The sequence below is a fragment of the Amborella trichopoda genome, chromosome 13, assembly GCF_054954075.1.
Source record: "Amborella trichopoda isolate Santa Cruz 75 chromosome 13, AtrichopodaSantaCruz75HAP2 v2.0, whole genome shotgun sequence".
Taxonomy (NCBI): domain Eukaryota; kingdom Viridiplantae; phylum Streptophyta; class Magnoliopsida; order Amborellales; family Amborellaceae; genus Amborella; species Amborella trichopoda.
The window spans coordinates 13,540,336-13,565,230 of record NC_142348.1 but is presented as its reverse complement, the minus strand read 5'-3'; the positions used below and the strand labels follow the sequence as shown (position 1 = coordinate 13,565,230).

General features: G+C 38.1%; 1 protein-coding gene across 1 annotated transcript in view; it reads left to right on the top strand.

Moving 5' to 3' along the window:
- The window catches only part of LOC18435174 (actin-interacting protein 1-2), a 45,374-nt gene extending 22,304 nt beyond the window's left edge, over window positions 1-23,070 (top strand). The window contains exons 2-6 of the mRNA XM_006845225.4: window positions 6,618-6,779; window positions 9,528-9,714; window positions 10,723-11,148; window positions 21,649-22,056; window positions 22,481-23,070. Of these exons, the coding sequence (XP_006845288.1) occupies window positions 6,618-6,779; window positions 9,528-9,714; window positions 10,723-11,148; window positions 21,649-22,056; window positions 22,481-22,738 (1,441 nt within the window). The 3' untranslated portion in view covers window positions 22,739-23,070. The remainder of the gene's footprint in view (window positions 1-6,617; window positions 6,780-9,527; window positions 9,715-10,722; window positions 11,149-21,648; window positions 22,057-22,480) is intronic.
- Window positions 23,071-24,895: the final 1,825 nt, after the last annotated feature.

Below are 24,895 nucleotides of genomic sequence, written 5' to 3'. Positions count from 1 at the left end.
CCATTAAGTGAAATAAAAGTGATCATTTACTTCCCATTGGATTGATCTCCTTGAGCTATTATTATCACCTGGGCCTTAGACAATAGAACAAAATTAAGTCATCAAAAGATCCTTTCGTGGCTTGGGCACATAGGGTTCGAACCATGGCTTTGCCCATGTATTTTTGCATGTTACTTTGATGTATTTATAACTATGAAGTGATTCATGATTGGTTAAATTGAGTATGTTATGTGAATATTGAGATTGTTCCGTAATCATGCGGTATGAGCTTTAATGCTATGCTTTATTGTTTATGTGAATTGAAATCTCATTAGATTATTATGATAAAGTTTATAATGTGTACGAGACATTATGATATATGATGTGGATGAAGAATGAAGATGGAATTATCATATAATTTTGAGGAATTGCGAGTGCAAGTCATGTAATATGTTGTAGAGATGTACATTGTGAGTATTTGGATATTGTATTGAACGTAATTGTATTTTTGAATAAGGGATTTGTAAGGGACCTACTAGGGTTGAAATTTTATTATTGAAATGTGTATAAACCATATTTGTAGGTTGTAATATATGTATTATGGTTTTGTATTGAGATATTCATGCATTTAAACCTTTGAGTTTTAATTCAATGGAAATTTTTTAAAAGATTACCTTTTTAGCCCATTTATACCACTAACAAATTATCCCTAGTTGCTTCCTAGTTGGATTCCTTTTCCAATCCAAGGAAACATCTCTACTAGATTTCCTCATTCTATTTCAATTGGAAGAACCCTTTCCATATCTTTTTAAATCTTTCAAGGGCATTCAAACTCAATTTGAAATTTAGTTACCTAAATCTCAATTATTTCAGTTGTTAGAGATAAGAGAATTTAAATATATGTGCCGGCTTCAATTTAACAAGAATCAAGTGATCCTATTTGGGTTTGATGTAGGATCCATGAGTAATGTCAATCTCCATGTGAAAATGTGGAGCCCATGGCAAGTGGGCTCACCATAGTTGTTGGGAGCAGGAGGAAGTGTAGGAGCTTGAGCAAGATAGGGAGCTTGGACTCGACCCATGGTCGAAGCTCAAGTTGGTTTGCCAGTTTTCAACCACTTATGCAAACCGCAACCATGAACTAGAAAAACCAAAATCGTCTACATGTGGTTGTTAGCTAGAAAATTGGCAAAATGCAAAAAGAAAAGCATAAAATCAACGATGCCATGTTCAAAACACAAAAATGCCATGTTCAAAACACAAAAACTTCCCCTAGAATAGAGAACCCTTTAAACTATGATCACGCTCCATTTTCATTGGAGTCACATCCCCTTCCAAAGCAATCAAGATCCATTTTAGTCAGGGATCGAGATCCTTATAAATAGGCCCCTTGATGGGGAGGAGCGAGCTCCGCTCAGGCTTCAGCCCCGGGTTCACCTAAGCAAGATTTCGAGTGGGGTTTCCAAGCCCCAACCAAGCTCCCTGCATCTATGGGCCTAGTTGGTCCACTGAAAAATTATGGGGACATGTGTGAGCCAACTATGTGGTCCACATGTGTCTCCCATGCCACAAATTCACATGTGATTTTCTTGTATTTTGATAAAAACAAATAATAATTCCAAACAGTAGAAAGGACAAAAAACAAATTTCAGAAAATACCCATCTTACAACACAAAAACACACATTTAGGGATGCTCTTTTGAGAAAGTAAAAACCAATTTATTCTTCTAAAAACGTTCTTCAAAATATTGGAAAATATTTTAAAGATTGGCATGCCAAGGGATAATGCACCAACTTATAACTGGGCACACCACATTAGCTGACCCTACAATTACTTTTTACTCCTCAAACCAATCCAACAGACCCATGACCCATCTGTCTCTTTGCGAGGGCTTGCGATTGGCCTATCAATGACCTCCGAGGTTGTAGATGAATTACAGAGTTGCCTCTGGTTTATGGGTGCTCCTCCAAGAACAAATCATGAGAGTTAAGACATGCTACTTACCATCCCAGTGTGTGGCCCTCTCTCTTATCACATGCACACACACACACACACACACAAACACAAACACACACCCCTAGATCCCAAATCTGCCCTCCAGAATCACAATGTGCAGTCCCTAAGTTTGGTATGTTAAGGTTGTGGCCCGTGCCCTCATAGGCCTCCAAATGTTATATAGGAGCATGTGTTCCTCTTGGCTACCTAACTCAAAGCGTTTCCCTTATGTTACCAACCTACCGAGCTCTCTGTCAACCTCGACAAGGGATGACCTGAAACCCTTTTTATTGGTACAACAGGCCCTAAGGTAAATTCATGCCCAACTTTCGAGTTTTTTAACTCAATTAAGCCAAGACCTAGACCGCCAGGCGAGAGTCCACGACACTAATGCGACGCTCTCTAGTAGCCTTTTTCATCCATAGAGCCACTCTAAGGCCTTTTTCATCCATGGAGCTTATTGGTCCTTCCCAATCTGCATTCTCACCAAAATTGGGGTGTGCACCCTTTAAGAAATAACACGAGTGCTGCATGGACAAAACAAAATATAAGGCTTTTAATGGCCACCACCCAACATTATCATCATCTCCTTACTGGTTGCTCTCCTGACCTTTGTATTTTTTTTGTTCTTTCTTTGGTTTAGGAAACATTTTCTTTATAATAAAGCTTTAGTTACTGAGTAAAAAAACATGGGGTTCAATTAGGTGATGATGAAGTCTGAAAAGCTTTAGTTACTGAGTAAAAAAACATGGTGTTCAATTAGGTGATGATGAAGTCTGAAAAGCTTTAGTTACTGAGTAAAAGAACATGGTGTTCAATTAGGTGATGATGAAGTCTGAACAGCCATCATGTTCTGTTTTTCTTCCTACATTTGTTTGCTAGGTTATAGATTATTATGTACAGATACTCCATAATTAGTGCTATATCCATTTGGATACTTCAAAAGTATATGTAAGATAAGGAGAGCTTGATCCAACTCTGCAGTATGCATCGAGTTCAAAGAAATTATCATGTTTCAAAAGAAAAAAAATAAATTGACAAATAAGAAGCTGCTTTCTCTCGATGAAGTGGTTCAGTTGTCGTGGTACTAATTAAGAGCATTTTTTAATAAAGAATTATTTAATATCTGGGTAATGGATTTGGCACTCATGTTTGTGGACTTCACTTGAACACAATTATGTTTTTAAACAATAGATAGGTTTTTCCATAGTTTTTATAGGTTGGTTTTCCGATTTCTTAGATTCAAATGGAATTTTCTAAGACTGAAAGGTGGTACCAATACAAAGGATTGTTTAATATCTCGTTAGTAGATCTGGCAGTCACCATTGTTGACTCCACTTGGCCACGATTAAGACTCTAAATGATAGATAGGATTCTTCAGAGCAGCCCTACCTTCCCCACTTTCTTTATTTTATTCATTTATTTTTTCTTTTGCAGTTTCTTTTGTGATTTCTGAGACACATCAGGAATTGTCTAAGACTCACACTGTCTCCTGAGTCAAATCTCCTTAAGAGTAGACCAAGCCACATATTTAAAAGTTTTGATGTGGAATAGGAGCATGACATGATAATAAGATCCGGACAAAAGTCTTTGAGGTTATTATATCTAGTGAATGTACAAGCTTTAAGCTTTACAGTGGCTAGCTTATTCTCATACGCAGGTGTGAGCTCCATCTGGAATTGGGGTATGTGTTGGTGGTTTTTTTTAACTTTTTACGGGCCATCACTTCATATGTACACCTAGGATGAAGGTTATTTAGTTGAATAAATTCGAATGTTGTTGTAATTCAAAAAACAACTTAAAACAGATTTAATCTTGTGGCATATTGCAAAAACCTCTTTCCGAAGAAACTAAGTAGGCTCATCTTTACATGCTAATTAATTAAGATTTAAAATATTTATTGCCATGCAGACTCTATGAACTGCAGGCATGACGAGGCTTGACTGCTAAATATACTGAAGGTATTATCTCTATACAATTTCATTTCATGGTTTCTATCTTTTAAATTGGTTCGGATCCATCAACATTAGTGAAGTGATTCTAATTGAAATCCTTTCCTAAGAGGATAGGACTTAAGTGAAGTGATTCTAATCAAAATGTTTTCCTAAGAGGATCGGACTTATATTTAAATTGAACCATTTCCTTATGTTGTGCATGAATTTTTCCCATCATGAAGTATAAAAAAAATTTCAACTTCTAAATTTTGCAAAATTTAGTGAAAAATTCTAAAGAGTGACACTTGGGCCACTGGTGTATTGTTAAGTATGGTTGATAATCTAGCTTCAGTGCCATTTTGAAATAACCAAAAAAAAATTATGTAAAACTTTAGAAGAAATTTTTGGAATCTACAGAACATTAAGCATGCTCTCTTGCACGTGTGCATTATAGAAAACCCCAAATAACTCATTTGGTTCCTGTTACTATATACTTCCATATCATTTTTACTGTGAAATCAAGCCGGTTAGGATATCACTTAAAACCTGAAATGCTTTCTAGCTCTGGATGCTCTTTCCAGTTTGTTCTCTAGATTTTCTCTTTATAGAACCAATTATATAAGTGCAATCCCCTATTTCTGTGAATTGATCCACCTGCACATTCAAATGAAGCCCAGTAGTCCTCTTTGAAACTTGAAACATAAAGTAGTATAAAAAGAATGTGTATGCTTATTTGTTCTTGAAGTGGTTGATAGTCTTAGGTGTGAGGAAATGATGGACGGAAAATTTATCCATATTTTTTATTTTTATTCAATTTCAATGGATGTATATTATAGATTTAGTTTTAAACAATGTTTCAAAAAGCGGACCGCCCAGCACCTGGGCGGCCACCTAGATGGATATCCCTGGGCGCCCGTTTGAACCCGCCTTGGCAGCTGCTCAGGGCCTGTACCCTACCCAGGGGCAGAAATGCGGCTCCTTGAGGGCATTTTTGGGTTATTTTTTTAATACTAAAAGGGAAACATTGTGGGTTTTAGGTTCATTTGAAACCTAAATTAGAGGCTATTTGAGAGAGAGAAAACCTAAAAAAAAAAAAAATCTACTGGGCCGCCTAGGTTCTGGGCGCCCGCCTAGGCACTGGGTGGCCTGGACCCCCCCGACCGCCTAGGTGCCACCTAACGCTTTTTGAAACACTGGTTTTATAGTCTATTTCTAGGGGTTTTAGTTTTTAGGAATTCTAGAGTTTTTATATTTTTATACTTAGTTCATAAGTATTATTCACAAGTATTGTTCACAGGTACTGTTTACAAGGGTAAAATTGTCTTTTTGAATTTTAGGTTAAGTTAGAATATATGGGTCAATGTATTATTTGTTTGCATGTTTTATGTACTTGGAACATTAAATTATAATATATGAGGTGTGTGGGGCCTTGAGGGGGTCATTCCACATGATTTTTAGAATTGGAAGAGAGAAAAGATTAGGCTTTTGGAACCCTTGCTTGGGGTGTGGAGAAGAAACCCTAGGTTTCTCTGAATTGTGCTTGTGTTTGGCTGTGTTTCTTGTTGATTTTACTGTTCCCTCAAATATCTCTACATCAGGAAACCTTCCAAAATTTCCTGCAGGTTTGAGAGGTACTTGTTCGGCAAAGTCTCGTTCCTTTTGAATTATTCAGCAAAATATTTTCTTTCAAAATTAGAGTTTCATGTTTTTTAATCCTCTCAAGACAAGAGGTGTTTAGTAATTTCTTCCAATTTAGTAGTTTGCAAATGTCCTGGAACCTTTCTTTCAATAATTAATTTCCTGAAAAAGGACTGGTTTTTATAATTTATTGTTATGTTAATGGAAAGTAGACCGGTATTATTGATTCTTTTGTCGAAGTATTTCTCAAATGTTAATTTTGCCAGAAGGGTTAGTTTGTATTCAGGAAGTTTGTGGTACATGGTGCTCATGACTACATGCTAGACTTCATTCACCTTGGCAGAGTGAAGCCTACAGCACGATTATTGATGGGGTGTACTGCAACGCTTATAGATCCATCTGCCTTTGACATCAATGCACTGGAAGTTTAACTTTACTGAAAGTGGCATATTTTATGCGGTAACTCATTATAACTTGAAGAGTTTCAAAAAAGAAAAAAAAGAGAACTTGTTATAATTTGATGGGAATTGATTGCATATGGTGTATCCACTGCATAACAAATTTCACCCATATACAACAGTTTTTTACATGGAAAGATTTCAATGCTTGATTGAATATTAGTTTTCCTCCTCACTTAAAAATGCAGCAAAAGTTCAATTGTAAACTAGATGGATATGTCTAAAAATTGCTTTGAAGAATGATAATCTATGGTTTCCTCACAAGTTGGTTATCACTATTTGTTAACTTTTCCCGGACTTGACTTTTTTGTTTATTGTGTTCTTTCCTTTGCAGTGATTAGATAGGGGTACATCTATGTGTTTCTTCTGCTCTTGATGTAAATTTTGACAAGTCTATTGATTGTCAAATTTCGCAACAAAAAAGTGTATTACTTTGAAATCCTTCCATCATGTTGGATTGTGGTTTTACTTGTGATATATCATTCAATATTCATAAATTTCAAAAGTTGTTTGTAATGCAACATAGTTTTGCTTGAGAAAGAAATTTCAAATTTGAAAAGTCATTCTCATGGTCTTGCTTTCTGATCCTAATAGACCTTTCCATGGCTGCAGGTGGGATTCGGGCTCTAATGTTGGTGAGTTTGATGGCCATTCGAGAAGAGTCTTAAGTTGCTCATTTAAACCAACACGGCCATTTCGTATTGTAACATGTGGGGAAGATTTCTTGGTGAACTTTTATGAAGGGCCCCCTTTTAGATTCAAGCTTTCCCAAAGGTTTGACTCATTATGTTATTTTCAAGTAGGGATAGTAGTTTCAGATACAGGTTAGCTTCTTGAATATTTGAACTGTGCAGAGTCTGACTTATAGTTTTGACCTAACATAGAAAAAACTATGATTGAAGCATAATTGTTGAAGGCGGGAGCAGGTTTGGGAGCTAGATTGGTTCTGGGAATGTTGAACCACCATATAAGTTGGAAGCTCCCTGGGGTTATGATCGACGTCTGTACATTCAACAAGTTAAGGATCTAGATCCTAGGATATCTAGGAGCGAGATTCCTTGTCACTAGGATCGAGGTTTTGACTTGGAAGTATCCGGCCTCCACTATACATAAAATGAGATCAATTAATAGTATATGAAAAAAATTGTGATCAAGCCAATGTCCGCTTGATACACTATCATATACCTTAGCTTATTACCAATGCCATAGTTATAATACTCCAATTTACTACTAATACAATATAATAATATCATAAATTTGCTTACTATGATATTAAATTGTATTTTTAATACCATAATTATAGTATTCCATGATGTGATAGACAACACAGTTTGATATAATCTAAAGAAATAAATCTATAATACCAAGGAGAGCTGCAATAGTTCAATTGATAGTATAGCTCCTCTCCTTGGAAGGATCTTACAACCACGTAGATCCAGATCCCATTTTTTAGGGAGTGAGATCCCTATTTCTCTAAACCCACCTCTAAAATCTCTTAGAGGAACTGCGAGATTGAGTTCCTAAGGTTGGACCGAGGCCTTAACCCCAAGGTTCCCGCAACTATGGGTTGAAGCATGAAATGGCTGTTATTATTATGGTGTTTTTCCTGTAACCATAAGAGTATTCCCAGCTTACCTACAAACAGATAAATAAGTAAAAGCGGTAGTTCAACTTATTATGGGTGTTTCTTCTTTCTTTCTTTTTTTCATTCTTTTGATAAATTTATAAAAATTTTCTGTTTTCATATGGAAAGAATCCTAAGAACAATTAACTTTATCCATTCCACAAACCCTGATCTGTACATATCTTATGGTGGTTGATACTGACCAATTTATCCTACATCTATTGTACTCAGAGTTTTGGACAGCTACGTTTCCATCAACTGAAAATGAAGTTAGAAGTATAAATGAATCTGTTTATGCCCCAGTTTAACCCCTAAGCTGATGTTAGTTCATCCATGGATGGTTAGATAGTAAAACATAAATGAGCCATTGGAACCTACATTTGTTCTCTTATGTGAACCATCTTTTGAGAGAGATGCTTTAATGCACCGAGAGTCTTTCGAAAAAATTCCCACTACAATATTGAGAAAGTTTCCTTGATATTGATGGCAAGTTTGTTAAAATATTAGTACAAACAGATAATGACTATCATAATTATGAGAAATCATTTGAAATTGGAGCTAGAATAATTACCACTTGTAAGAAAGGAAATTAGGATCCTTGGAGTTGAATTATGAATCTGAGCGCTCAACTCAGCTAGACCTGGAATCCAAAGCCACTTTCGCGGTATGACCCAATAGACTTATGACCCACAATGTATAATCAGGGGCTCATGATCATAGCTTATCAAAGTCAAACCAATGCATTACGACTGTATATGCACATGATACGAGAAAGTTCTAGAGTCGGGGATTTAGGTCAATGCCCTATGTTGGTCATAACCTTCCCATATTGGGCTATCTCATCATCGAGCTCCTATCACAATCACATAAACACATAAATCGTATAGCCCTGACCCATCACTCAGTCATAAGGCACAAATTTAATAACCATCCCTAACTAAGAGGTAACCCTCAACCCTCTCAGTACCTCCCATGCATATAAATCATCATCATAACTCACACGGGGTTCCATGATTCTTAGTCCTAGTGCACCACGATCCTAGAGTCATGTCGCTATTTTACTCCCACTGAAGTTAAGAGTTATCCAAAACGTCAGAATTTAAGACCTTGAAAGGACATAATTCCAGTAGGTTTTTGATTTATCTCTAATTTTATTTATTTCTTTATGTATAAAAGGAGATATGTAGCCTCATGTGGGAGGACTTGCAAAAAATTTCAAACTTTAATTGAAGGGGGAAAAAATTTATTTCCCTTGGGATAGGCATGCATGGCTGATTGGTTCTCTCTTGCTTGCTTCTAGTGTTATGCTTGATTTGGAGTGCTTTTATGGCTGAAATTTTCTCTTTCTATTCTCTTTTCTCTGTCTTCACTGTGTTAAGACCCCAACATATTCTGATACTTATTTTATTGGAAATGGAAGAAGTGGACAGTGGACATCAGGGATTGTTCTCTATACTCCAAAAGGTAGGGGTCTCCAATTATTCCATTCATAAGTACTCATGTATTGTTTAATGGTTGTGGCACTGTGCCCAGAAATGGATAATACTGAATCATGTATTGTTTAATGGTTGTGCCTGTGGCAATTGCTGCAATTCTTTTCTTTTGACTACAATTTATGTGTTTTCATGGATAAAAGATTTAAGCCAGTTGCAAATATATATTTAACTGATTTATGCATTTTTGAATATTTTATGCATTTGACTCTTAATATAAGTGAAATCCAACATAACTTGATTGTTACTCAGTTTATCTTGATCTTTCGCTCTTGAGCGCGGTTGACTTCAACACATTGGCTTCCCTTGTGGTTTTTGTTTACAAATAGTACACGTTCTTATCTTTTAATTTCGAAGCAGTTTCGTCTCTCACTGAATGTTTTCACGATCTATGTGGAAATGCAGGGAGCACTCGAACTTTGTGAACTGTATAAGGTTTTCCCCAGATGGAACCAAGTTCATTAGTGTAAGTTCAGATAAGAAGGGAGTAATTTATGATGGAAAGACAGGTGAAAAGATGGATGAATTTTCTTCTGCTGGTGGTCACACCGGCAGCATTTATGCTGTTAGTTGGAGCCCTGATGGTAAACAGGTGATTATTATGTCATTCATCGAGTTTACATCTTGTAAACCAATTCTAATTTCAGACCATTTCTTATGAGCAAGATCACAGTTTTCTAATCACTGGATGACGTAAATATGGGATGCATGCTCTTGAAAAAGTTGGATCTTTCACAAAACTTAATAATTTCATAATTTCGTCAAGATATATATCTAACTCAGCTCTAGCATCATTAATTGTCACACTGAACTTCCACATGTTGGCCTTTCTATCCAAGCTCTGTTTTGTTCAGTTAATTACTTTGTTGGGCTGTCTCGATTGTTTTGTAGCGGGATGCTTTTAAAGTCAGAGAATTTAAAAGACCTATCCCGGAGGTCTCTATTTTCATTGAATAGGATCATCTATTTTCATCAGGATCGAGATGTTATACTCAATTTATATCTTTCCCCTGTACATGTATCGTGTATGCGACATTAAGGTTTCCATTATTTGTTTTCATTGATAAACTTCCACTGGATCTTCATTAATTTGTAACATATTGATATAACTGTTTTTGATTCTTTGGATGTAAGGGTGACTAGAAAATAAACAATAGTGATACATCTGCTTTATATTCTTGGTTCCTCTTACTCTGTTCATATATTTGACTTTTGTCCCTTGTTAATTGAATTCATATTCTTATTTCATATTTGAATTTTCATTTTAAGAAGGAAAGTGATTCTCTGATTACAGTTGAATGCATACTCATTGTCCACTGGGACCATCACTGTGGGGCGAGAGAGAGAAGGGAAGGGGGGTGTGGGGAGAGGAAGGGGGATCACGAGAACAAAGAAAGTACCTTAATGGGGCCTCTCTCTCTCTCTCTCTCTCTCTCTCTCGCTCGCTCCACCATTCCTCATAACATTGGATGGGAATGACTCCAATAGATTGTGCATTACTGTAGCCCATTGGATGATTTTTTTATTTTCCCTCATCATTGACCATTTGAAATCCATATAACATTGCAATGAGCTAATTCTGGGATCTTGCTGTCATCAGGTATTGACAGTCTCTGCTGACAAGTCTGCAAAAGTCTGGGAGATAGCAGAGAATGGAAGTGGCAAGTTGAAAAAAACACTGCCATCGACTGGTTCTGGAGGGGTAGATAATATGCTAGTTGGTTGCCTTTGGCAGAATAATCTTCTTGTGACTGTGTCTCTGGGTGGCACAATCAATTTATTTTCAGCAAGTGACGTAGATCAAGCTCCAAAGTCATTTTCTGGGCACATGAAGAGCGTTACTTCACTTGTATTTTTCCCCCAAGACAACCAGAAAATCATTTTATCTAGCAGTTATGATGGAATTATAGTGAGATGGATACAGGGTGTTGGATTTGCTGGACGATTGGAGAGGAAGGAGAATGTTCAAATCAAATGCTTTGCAGCAGTTGAAGGAGAGCTTCTGATATCTGGATATGACAACAAGGCAAGTATACATGAATCTTGAATCGCAATGAAGTATACGAATCTTGGGGACTCCTGCATCCTACTATTTCTGGATAGCACAATTCATAGCTATCTATGATATCTTTGTTTGCCATGGTTGTAATTTCTATGTTCCTTCCCATTCTCTCCCAAAGTAACTGTAACAAATTTCATTTGTTTCATTTTCTCAAGAGTTGTTTTCTTTTTCTTTTTTCGGTTACTGATGTGTGAATCTGACCTGCGTTCTGCAATTCAATTGTTCTCAATATTTTTTGAAGAACATATGTTCGTCAATCTTATCATGATTTTTTTTTATAGTTTTTTATTGACAATTAGCAACCTGTTCTCAATGCCTCTAAACTATAAAGTATAATAGGTTATCTGATATTTCTTCTTTTTCTCCTCTTCATAATGAACTCGACGATGGCTCATTGCAATATGGAAACCAAAAGGGATCACGGAGTACTCAAAATGAATTATCTGATAAGTTACCTATAAATCATGCATGTGCTGTTGGAAAACATGAGAATCTTCAAGAAACATAATTTTTTGTGATGTGGTTCCAGGAGGCAGCAAAAAGGTTATCCTTACATAGTTTTTCAGGCAAGCATGATCCAGAAATGTATATGTTGAATAATTGTCATTACATATTGTTGTGGGGTAGAGACAAGTGAAAAACAACATCTATAACTGAACACATGGAGGTAAGAATTGTATGTTGATTACTCGATGGGGATTTACTGGTGGAGATCTGTCTAAAGAGGCAATGGGGGACATCAATAAGCATCAGTAAATGATGACTTCTTCCTGAAGATAAAGGCAACATGCTTTGATAGAGATGAGTTTAAAGTAGTATTGAATTGCTGATGCTCAATAAGTCCATTTTGTTCTGCTTTGATAGAGATGAGTTTAAAGTAGTCTTACTAATTGAATTGCTGATGTTCAATAAGTCCATTTTGTTCTGGAGTACAGGGACATGAATCATGATTCATAAGCCTGTGATGTGATATCTATGATAACATTGATAATTTAGCTCATTGGAAATACCACTTCCCTGAACCTAACCTTAGAGCATTCTCATTAGAATCATCTTGCAGGTGTATCATTTATACAAATTGTTGAAGAAAATCGAAATGCTTGATTCATATTGCATGGGTCCAATCCTCATTACTGAACATGCATGATGCCTAAAATCAGAGCAAGACAGAATACATATAATTGACTGCAATAAAAAGGACAATTCATGCACATATGATATCACATGGTAAAACAAAATCCCTAAATGTAGTTGACCAACTTGAAATAAATGTAAACGAAAGAGTGTAAAAAGCTTGACTTTGCCTTTCCTTGACTGAACTAATGGAAGGTGGGGGATCATACCCCCCCTCCACCTCCTTTTTCCTGTATCTCCTCTCTTCCTCGCTACCCTCTATCTCCCTCTCCCATCTCCTCTTTCATTTTTGGAAAGGAGTCCATAACTAGAGGCTGCTGCTCTTGATATAAACTTACATTATTCCACTGGGTCTTGGTACCCTGTTTTGTATAGAGCTCCTGGTTTGTGGGTAGCCTGATTGGGGATTTTGTACTATAAACTCTATACCATAAAGTCAACTATTTCTCAAAAAAAAAAAAACAAGGGAAAGAAAAACAAAATTGCTTATGCATTTCCATGAGAATTAAACTGCAGATGGTCAAGCCTCAAATGCCAGGATAGGCAAGAAATGGGTGCACGTGCGCAAGGAAAAACTGACATGACAGTAGACTTTTTCAAACAATAGAGGCTATGTAATGGTCTACGTGAGAAGCTTGGTTCAAAAGAGGTTGAAAAATTATGATGGACTAGAATTGGATCAGCGGCAGCAAAATATTGATACGTGAAATATAAAATAAAACAAATACAGACATTTTGTAAATGGAGGCTCAAGTTTGTGGGAGTGTGGTAATATCCTTTCTTGAGGACAAAGGCAAAGAAAATCAGTAATTTCAAGTTGGAATATGCAAAGAGAGATGAGATTAGCTGAGCAAACATTGTACCTGCCTTTTGCTGGGGTGCTTTGAAAATGCTTTCCAAAAGGCAAAAAGGAACTGAAGCCATAACCTAGAGATGTGGCATATTGCCCAATGCTCAAGTTTGAGTGAGAAGAGTGAGTTTAATTATCGAACAAGACATGCTTGTGGACCATTTACACTTGCTCAAAACCAAGACATGCTTGTGGATGACACAGAGAGTCTTGGAAAGATGTAGGGACATCATTACTTGTCACCTGCAGTAGACTACATGGTATATGGGCTCATTGTTTACTTGTCACAGTTAACAACTTTACATTAATTTTGGAAAGAGTGATGGGACTTCAGGTGGTGGAGCAGTGCTAACTTAGAAGTATCCTGAGAAGTAGGGTGAGCCTAATGGCAAGGCTGCATTCAATATGCGAGTTTAACTCGACTCAAGCAATATAAATGACTATGTAGCAGAGTCTGGTAATTGATTCGAATGAGTTGACCCATGATGCAATCGTGTTGATGTCATGCTGACATCAACACGACTTGGAATGGCGCTTTTGGAATTTAATTGATGTTTATGGGTGGCGTGGCACTTTGGAGTGGTTGTTTTGATGAGTAGGAGTAGTTTGGTAGTTTAGTACTTTATTATAATTAGGGTTTAGGGGATTGGCTGTTTAAAACTCTGTTAAGAAGTTAGAGTTAGTTTTTGACTGATTTATCATTGTAGAGAGACTTCTCTCCATTGGAAAATCTCTAGCTTCAATTTAATGAATCTATTGAGTTTTCAACCCTATTTTTTGTTGGATCTTGTTTATCTGTGCTTTGTGCTGCATCAATTGGTATCAGTGCATATCGATTTTTCTCCACGCACCGTTACATTCAGTTTCTTTGGAAACATGAGGATGGATGCACAAGGTTTGTAAGGAAGAGGCCATGTGAGAGGAAGTCGGGATCGAGGTGTTGGAGTTAAGACTCACAATAGCAGATTTGGAGGCTGTTCTTCAATGATTCAACACACTGGCTGCCTAGGTGCACCATATCAGAGACATCACCCTAGAGTTGCACACAAGGGGGTAAATGTACGGATGATGATATGTGTCCCGAGGGTTTAGGATGCAGATCACATCTGAATTCGGCGATGATTTAGACTTGGATAGCCTGGGACCATATCGATCACAAGCAAGAAACCCTTCACCGTTTGAAGACCGGTTGGTTCAGGCGCTTGAAGGCTTTGAATGAAGTATTAGGATTGATGTTCTTGATTTCACAAGGAGATTGTAGCCAGATAACTTCCTTGACTGGTTTGCAAGTATAGAACAGTTTTTTAAGTACAAGAATATGGCAGAAGCATAAAAAGGTACGATGTGTCGGTAATAAATTAGAAGGACATGCTTTGTTATGGTGGCAACAAATACATATTGATTGCACAAGATAAGGAGAACAAGAAGTTGCAGTTAGGAGAATATGAGGAGGCATTTGAAGGGAAAATTCTGCCCACAGATTATATGCAAGATCTTTACCAACAACTCAAATCATTTATGATAGAAAGATGGTTCAGAACAAGATCATACAGAAGCCTTCTATTATTTGTCGAGTTGGAATTATATTCGGGAGACCGATTGACCAGTTGATTGCACAATATAGCAGTGGACTGTATGTGGATATACAAGATGAGCTGTCTAGGCATTAGATTTTTACTTTGGATCAGGCATATTGGTTCACTTTGAAAGCTGAGACCAAATTGTGCAGATATAGGCCCAATCACTTTTCAAATAAGCAACCAGCCACTACAAAGTCCAAGGAGGAAGTGTGGTAAAGTTCTGATCTGTCCCAGGGTGAGGAAGGTAGTTGATTAAGGGCCAAACATACCAATGCAGGTCTAAGACAGCACAACAGTCCCAAATTATCACTAAACCAGCAACATGCTTCAAGTGTGGCAAGCTGGGACATAGGTATTATGATCATCTAAGCGCCAGGTTGGTGTACACTTCTATTGGAAATCCGTGGTGGATAAGGAGGAGGAAAAAGTGCAGACTGATCAAGGGAGTGAGACTGGCATCAAGAAATATGAAGAGGACACATACCTTAATGATGGCGAGCTGTTAGTGATTCAACCAGTGCTAGCTGCACCCAAGATTGCTAATGAGCCATGGCTGTGCACTAACATCTTTTGGCGCAAGGCAAGGTATGCACAATCACTGTTGATAGCAGGATCTGCGAGAACATGGTTTCCCATGAGATGGTGAACAAATTGAATTTAAAGAAAGAGAAACATCCCAACCCTACAAGATACAGTGGTTCAAACAAGGTAATGAAATTCCTCTTGATTCTTGGTTCTTAGCTCTTTTTCTATTGGTAAACTGTATAACAACTCTATATGGTGTGACGTATTACCAAAGGGCGCCTGTCACTTACTGTTGGGATGTCCTTGGCAGTACGAACGTTTTGTATAATGATCGGAACTGTATGTATTCATTTGCCAAGGATGGTGTGAATGTGAAACTACATCCTTTGAAAGATGAAGATAAAGAGAGGGTTAGGGTCGAAAAGAAAGTAGTTCTGTCCATGCATTGTTTTCTGGCAGAAAGTAGTGAAAGGGGGGTTATACTTGCTTTACTAGTGAAGGATCATGGGTGTTGAGGTGTGGAATGAGGTTGTTAAGGCATTTTTAGACGAAGTCCAGTATTTAATGCCGAAAAAATTATCACATGGGTTACCTTCAATGAGAGATGTCCAACACAGCATAGATTTAGTTCTGTGTTCTAGTTTGCTGAATCTACCCACTACTGCATAAGTTCCCATGAGCATGATGAGCTCCATAGACAAATTTCTGAACCATCGGTTAAGAGGTTGATTTGTAAGTGTCTAAGTCCTAGTGCTGTCCTTCTGTTGACCCCTAGTAAAGATGGCACCTGTCAAATGACTGTGGACAACAGGGCTACAAACAAGATCACGATCAAGTATAGATTCCCTATACCCCTCTCAGATGATGTGTTGGACATGTTATTGGTATCCAAGGTATTTTCCAAGATCGACGTACGAAGTGGATATCATCAGCTCAAAACTAGAACGGGACATGAATGGAAAGCACTGTTCAAGATCTAAGAGGGGTTATATGATGGTTAGTGATTCCTTTTGTTAGCACACCCCAATACTTTTATGCGGGTTATGAATCAAATGCTCAAACCATTCATTGAGAAATTTGTTGTAGTGTATTTTGATGATATTTTGATTTGCAACAGTACATATGAGGAACATTTGATTCATTTGAGGCGGATTCTGGCAACCTTGCAGCCTGAAAAGTTACCTATTAATATTAAGAAGTGCTCTTTCCTGATAAATAGTCTTATTTTTTATGGGATACATGGTATCTGCTGAGGGGATTAGAGCGGATCCGATTAAGGTTCAAGGGATCATTGACTGGCCTGCACTAACGTATGTTGGGGATGTGTGAAGTTTTGACGGGCTTAGCGGTTCATTAAAAGTTTCAGCTGCTTGGCAGCTCCCATAACAGATTGTATGTCTAAAGGCAACTTTGTTTAGACAGATGCGGCCTACGATAGTTTCCGGGTGATCAAAAAAAGATCAAACAGGTCATTGTCTTGGCTTTATCGAATTTTTACAAAGTTTTTCAGGTGGATTGTGATGCATGCCATGTTGGATTTGGTCTGTTTCGAGCCAAGAGATTAGGCTCCGCTGCTTTCTTCAGTGAGAAGTTAAGTGATTCTAAGTCATGTTTTTCGACATGATTTGGAGTTCTTTGCGCTCGTGCAGGCACTTAGGCAATGGAGGTAGTACTTGATTCATCGGGAGTTTATATTGCATTCTGATCTTGAGGCTTTGAGGATCTTAAGAACTCAGAAGAGTTTGAATAGAAGACATGCCAAATAGGTTTCATACTTGCAAGAATTTACATTTGTAATCAAGCATAAAGTGGGAATCAAAATTGATTAGCTGATGTGTTGAGTAGGAGATCCATGCTGTTGAGTGTTTTATTGACTTTAGTTGTAGGCTTTGAAAGAGTCCCACAACAATATTCTATTGACCGCTGAAATTGTTGAGTAGGTACACCAGAGAGACCCAGAAGCTACTAAGCATTACATTTTGCCTGATGGTTTTCTTTTCAGGGGTTGCCTCTGCACACCAGATGGCTACTTGAGGTTGACGATATTTTCTAAATTACATGGTGGTGAACTGCCAGGTCACTTTGACAACAGCTGTACTTCAGCTTTGGTGGAGGACCGATGTTTTTAGCCGCAACGGGGAAGAGAGGTTGTTCGGCATTTGGCCAGATGCCATACATGCCAGCTCGCGAAAGGACCTAGAACACCAGGTTTACACTCCATTACCAGTACCACGACAACCTTGGGAAGATATCAGTATGGATTTTGTGGTGGGATTGTCGAGAACCTTGGGAGGTTGGTGCATTTTATAGCTTACCAAAATACCTTGGATGCTATGCAGGCAACCAACCTGTATTTCAAAGATGTTGTTCGATGCATTTGTAGCTTGCTGAAATACCTTGGATGCTACACAGGTAGCCAACCTGTACTTCAGAGGTGCTATTTGGCGTCACAGTGTTCCTAAAACGATCACTTCAGATCGAGATACACAATTTGTGAGCCATAGGAGGAGGGCCTTTTGGCGAAAGATGGGGATACAACTACAGTTCAGCTGTTCATCATCATCATCATCAGAGCGTTATGCCAATTATTTGGGGTCGGCTAGAGGAATCATGTCCCGTTATTCTGCTCTATCAAGAGTCATACCTATTAGTCCCTATATCTTTTCTCACTACTTCCATCCATGCCATTTTGGGCCTTCCCTTTGCCCTTTTAGAGCCTTCCACTTGAACCAAGTTGCACCTCTTAACCGGTGTTGTATGAGGTCTGTGCTGCACATGGCCAGCTCATCTAAGTCTACTTTCCTTCATCTTATCACTTATTGAAGCAACACCTAAGTTCCCTCAAATATATTCATTCTGAATTCTATCCTTTCTTTTCTTTCCACTCATCCATCTCTTAGACAAATCCTATTCCCTTGAACTAAGCTTTTTCACCTGTGCTCTTCTGACGTAAGAATCCTTGCCTATTTTTCACCGCAACTGGGTGGTGCTGTGGCCCATTGCTTTTGGGGAATGCCCTAGCTAACCCTTGCTCATTTCTCACTGTACTTGGGTGTCGGTACAATACGTTGCTTACGGGGAATGCCCTAGCATGAGCAAATAACATAGATTCAAGATTTATAGAAAGTTGCAGCCTAGTTTTACATTTGTTGCCTAGCTCACACAACCCTCCTCCTTACCCGGGCTTGGGACCACCATGATCAGCAAGGGGCTGGCCAAGGCGGAGTTTGGGCATACCATCCTCAAATAGATGGAGTAGGAGTTTGGCAATCTTTTGCACTATTTGACAGGTGGGTGATCCACAACACTAGGATTTGTTCTTGTTTGAAGCTGAATTTGCATATATCAGTGCTAGCAATAGGACGACATGGCAATCACCTTTTGAAGTGGATTATGGCAGGAATCAGAAGCACGTATTAGATTTGGTGAATTTGCCTGATATGGAGCGAGCTAGTGATGATGCAGGGGCTTGGGATGAGGACATCTGAAATATCCAGTTGGAGGTGACAGAAAAGCCTAAGATGAAAATGACCAGTTGCAGGGAAAGTGTTAATCAACACAGGCAGCGAAACGAGTTTAAAGAGGGAGATTTGGTTCTGGTCTACCTATGGAAGGAGAGCTTTCCTCGAGGGCAGTACCATAAGCTGAAGTTGCCATGTTCTGAAGAGATTGGGAGAAAAAATGCATATAAAGTGGAACTTCTGGCAGGTTATGATATCTTGCCCATATTTAACATTGTGGATTAGAATGACTACCATGGTGAGAATGATGAAAAGATGGTGACTGATTGGCAGGACAGTTCTCGGAATTCAAAGATGAGGTGATTGATTCTATTATTGGTACCAGGATTATTACCACAAGGCCTGGATTATATACACACACTACATAGTATCTTGTCCATTGGCAAGATAAATCTAAAGCAAAAGATTTGTGGATTTCAGAAGCTGAATTTTAAATTGTAGATCTTTACAGGTGGAAGCAGCACATCAAACAGAACTTGAGGGCGAGTTCTTCTATCTAGGGGGTTGATGCAATCATGTTGATGTCATGCTGATGCCATCCTCATATTTTCTGTTATTTATTTCTTTATTTTCTAATTCACGGACTTGGAAGGTTGTCTTTGGGATTTTACTGATGTTTAGGGGTGGCATGACACTTTGGAGTATTTGTTTGTTGGGTTAGTTTGGTACTTTATTATAATTAGGGTTTAGTAGATTGGTTATTTAAAACATTGTTAAGAAGCTAGAGTTACTTTTTGGCTGATTTTATCACTGTAGAGAGACTTCTCTCCATTGGAGCATCTCTAGCTTCAATTTTACCGAATTGTCTTTCAGCCCTAATTTTTATTGGATCTTGTTTATCAATTATTCTATACTTTGCGTTGCATCAACCCAATCTCCATTCCATAGTTACCGGGATCTCCTCCCTTGCTTGGCGATCCCTTGCAGAACCTCGATTCTCTCAATCCCGGAGCGGATCTCGTCTTAAACTCAATTTAGTGTTTTCGGGATCTCACTCCATCTTGTAAGGGAACGAATTCCTTGCAATTTAATTTCGCATTCCTAAACACTACAAGATCCAGTTCCCTAGTCTTATGGTTCATGTTCCAGAGTGTATTGGGATCTAGATTACAAAATAACGGAATACAAGCATCTCCATAAATGGCATCCAGATCCCACCAATATGGGATCGCAAGTGTGAAATGATGGAATATCTCTCTCCCCCTTTCAAGTGGTTGTAAAATCCTGATATTGGATGGTAAATTACAAAGCCAAGGTTTTGGACGTTGTTCTCTCTCCCCCCTTCCATTCTTGCAAAGTTATACAATGCCCTCCCTCCTTGTGTACAACCCCTCGCCCCGCACCACACAATACCACCAAATCCTCGCCCACTAATATTTTATGATAATTTTACATCAATAGTTATGATATTTTATGGTAATTTTAAATCAATAAATAATTGCTCAGCAATCCTCAATAATGAGTACTCACCTTTATTTCTTTTTTAGAAACCAATAAATTCCATATATATATGGTGTTGGGCTGCATTTCATTACACAACTATTTAGAATGTCATAATTTGTTTAATGAAATAATCTATCTACTATATTAATATAATGAACAATGGATTAATTTGAAGTTCCTTGTTTATTTCATAGAAGACTAAGCCTACATTTTATTGGTCAACAATGTTGGAGCTACATTTTCAAGCCATGGATAGTTATTTAAACCTACACGAGGAACTCGTGTTCTAAGAAATGCAGCTCGCTCCTATAAAAGTTATTCCTCGCTCCATAATATGTTGGATCACTTTTACTGATGCGCCCCTTAAGAAACTCAAAAAGATGCCCTTGGAACTCCGCTTCTTACGTATAGGATCTCGCACCTTTATACAATAATTTTTTATCCTATGTGAAATAGGAGCTTGATCCCCAACACACATGGACCTCAATCCCTACCTTTGAGGCTGTACGGGCATTGATCCTTAACACATGGATCTTAAATATAGCTACGATCCACCAATCCTGGCCCCAATCCCCGAACTGTTCTCATTCCCATATCCAACACTATGCGCCAGTCTAGATTCTATAGAAAGTTCATGCATGGGCACTAGTTGTAGCTTTGGATTTTTACAAGTTTGTCGGCTATGATGTGGGATTTTTATGTTGAGTGCTTAATGCTCTTGTGAAGATAGTTGGATACTGGAAGGTCATCCTTGAAGAAACTCTTTATGTCTGAAACTGAGGAAACTTATCCTTGAAATAAACCACATTTATACTCTTCAATGCTATGCTGAATAGTTTATGAATTGCTCATTGAGCATGTGGTTTATAGAAATGCCTAAATACACAAAGGGCAATCATCTGGAGTTACTATCTATTTGAGTAGGCTTGGAGTTGCGATCTACATAAAACAGATCAGGAATCATAACGTTCTCTTTGCACAGCTTTCAAGGTCCTTTCTAATAAGAGTGATCTGCAAGGGAAAGACTGAAAATCTAAAAATCCAGTGAAATATGAGGAAATTTAGACTTTAAAGGCAACAAATAGCTGTTATAACATGAAAACTCCTTACAAGAGTACAACCGATTATAAGAATATTTAAGATTGGAACTTCTGATAGCTGATGTGTTATGTGAGGCTACAGTATTCTGCATGAAATGTTTGTCAGGTTCCTTTTCCAGACTGGTCACTGTAAATGGGGTTCAGATGCAGGGTTATCTCTGTTTTAAAGATATCTCATTAGCTCTTGAAATTACAAATTGCAATTATACCTCTGCTTGATGTTGACCCTGAGCTTCTTTATTGTTCATTGTGCTATTTTTGTTTTTCAATTCAAAAGTTGGTGTGCTAATTCCTGTCACTGAAACCCTCAGGTTAGAAGAATTTCCCTTAATGGTGATCAGTGTGGGGATGCTGAACCACTAGAAGTTGGTGCACAGCCTAAGGATCTGAATATTGCAGTTCAATCTCCTGAGCTTGCTCTGGTTTCAACTGATTCTGGGGTTGTTTTGCTTCGGGGCCCCAAAGTGGTGTCAACCATCAATTTTGGCTATTTTGTGACGGCATCTGCCATAGCTCCTGATGGTACTGAGGCTGTGGTGGGTGGGCAAGATGGGAAATTGCATTTTTACTCAGTTCATGGTGATACTCTTACTGAGGAGTCAGTCATTGAAAGGCACCGCGGTCCTATCAGCGTCATACGGTTTTCCCCTGATGGATCGATGTTTGCTTCAGGGGACCTCAACCGTGAAGCTTTCGTTTGGGATTGTGTCTCTCGAGAGGTAATATGCAAATACTTGTTCTGATATTTGCAACATGTTTTAGGTTGGATATCATAAATGCAAGTGCAAATAGAAAAATTATGGGTAGATATAGCACTCCTACATCTATCTCTGGGTTGTGTGGAAACAATTCAATAATAATCCTCGACTGGAAATCCATAGCCATGAGGTCCATCACTGTACCATCAATGAGTCGATGCGGAGACAGTGGGACCGACTAACTTGATTGAATGGTCCGATCTTGTGTTCCATCCATTTATTAGATGAAAATTGCTCTCATGACTATGGATATTCCATAATTTTCGAGGACTAATATCCTGTGCTACATAATTTCTGCGGACAACTTCTCAAGAAAATCAGATATGAGAATCTCTGTAGAGAACCAAATCGATCACCATATTACTGACACCATTACTTATTGCAGGTGAAACTGAAGAACATGTTGTACCACACTGCACGCATAAATTGCATAGCATGGTCTCTTGACAACCGCATGGTGGCGACCGGCTCCCTCGATACATGCGTTATCATCTATGAAGTGGACAAGCCTCCTTCAAATCGAATAACGATCAAGGGGGCCCACTTGGGTGGTGTCTATGGGTTGTCTTTTAGTGATGAGACAAGCTTGGTGAGCTCAGGTGAAGATGCATGCATCCGTGTCTGGACACTGACGCAGCAGTAGTGGCATGTGTCTCAATACTGTTCTGGCATACACAGATTGTTATGTGCCACGTCAGCAAGATGGGGCCTTTGTTCATTGTGTGGCTCCTGGGCTTTGGTTGGTTGCTTATTGTTGTACAATTACATCTTCTTTTTTTTGGGTAAATATGTTGTACAATTACTTGTGTGATGAGCGTGTTCCTTTTGGAGGTTTTGTGCTGTATTTCCCAAGGAATGTTTTTGTATTTATATTCTGATATTGCAATTGGTCATGTGTTGTGCTTGAGAGTTTGATGGAATTGACATGTTCTTGACAATTTTATGAAATTTGTAGATGGTGAGTTGAAACTGTGAGATGGACCTTCATCACTCCTTTCTATTTTATGTATATCTAATTTATAGCTCGTGATGCTTAGTTGGTTGAGGGCAGCCATGATGTGTACCAGATTACTGTTTGGATTATGAGAAATTTATTGCTGCACTCGTTAGTTATTAATTTGGATTGTTGTAGGGTTTGATGGGGGTTTGTTATGAGCTTGGATTTAAGGTTAACTGGGTTGTCTCAAGTGTAGGTCTGGGTTCTGTGTCAGCTGACTTTCCGTTATGAATGGTTTGTAATCATGCCCACTTTACTTGGGCTTTTGATGCTACTTTTCCTTTTTGATTGCTTGTTTGTTTCTTGATGCTTTTTTTCTTTTTCAGGATTTTAGAATACTTGGATTATTGTTGTCAGTAGGAGGGTTGAAAGGGTCAAGAAAAAGGTGGGGAGTAGACCATGAGACCATTTCACATCTAGTACGGCCAATGATATGTTATGATAGCATACAAACCCAAACAAGAAAAATAAAATAAAACAAAACTAAATAAAATCGAAGCTGAAATATCGGAGTACACAAATTGTGGAATGGTTAGAAATCGGAGTACAAAAGTTTTCTCATATATTTATTTATTGAAAATGAAAAGCGAAAAGCATTCTCAGACAAGAGCTTTGTTTCGAAAAGATAAAACTTTTTTTTCTGTTTTTCCTCGAAAACATCAACTGCTGTATCCTATTTTCATATATTTTTTCTTTATTATTACGTTGTTTTTAGTTTAAAGTTTTTATTTTCAACTATTTTATGTTGTGGTAATATAATTGGACTTTTTAACTGTTTAAAAATTTAGCTATTCATAACATCTATACATCATAAAGTCATATATACTATTTTTTAATTAATTACTGCCAAGAGGTTTGGAAATTTAGGAAACAGATGAAATAGGATTTAACTTATCTACACTTTTTTTTTCTGGTCGGCCAGTGGGGAAAAATGTAGGACATAGCCTACCAAATCATCAAGCGCTAATCCATTAAGCCTGGGCTCTTTTCCAACTTATTTACACTCTTTGAAAGAGAAGTTATGGGAATCTTTGAAGTTAGAGATAGAGATAGATTTATTCCATGTGCTCAGAGATGAGGAATGTGAATGTAAAGAGAAGTTATGGGAATCTTTGAAGTTAGAGATAAAGATAGATTTATTCCATGTGCTCAGAGATGAGGAATGTGAATGTAACATAAGAAAGAATTGTAAAGTTACTCATCATTCCAGAGAGAGGTTTTTAATAAAATTTCAGAGAGAAAGAGTGCAACTCACAATTCATGCTCATATTTATTCTCCCTCAGTAATATGTGTCAACACAGACCAGGTTAAGTTGTTCCAACCTATACAGGCACCCTTTGGAAGAGAGGATTATTACTTCTAGATTAGTTCTTAGGTACATGTGATATATCCCTGATCAGTGTTGATGGTGGGGGGATGATGCTCAGAAGCACGAAAGCTTGACAATGACATTCTAATGACAGGTAGAGGATAGCAGAAAACAATATTAATATAGAGCAGGGGTCTCACGCACGTCATGCAAGGAACAAACTAATCTAGTTATACTAGAGGTGTGACTTTGTGGTGATGGTCTAATGGTCCGGATTGGACCGTCCGAACCCACCGTAAAGCTAACCTGATTGGGACCTGACTGACGCTCGAGCAGAAACTGAGGATGCACGTGCAAGTGCAGCCGGGACTTGGTGAAGGTTATATGCAAATCCTTGCGGGGGGGGCCTATTAGCATGTCGTCGAGGAGGCGATTACATGTGAATACTAATTGGTCATCAACACCCTAAGGTGGGCGCATGTGGCCTAAAATC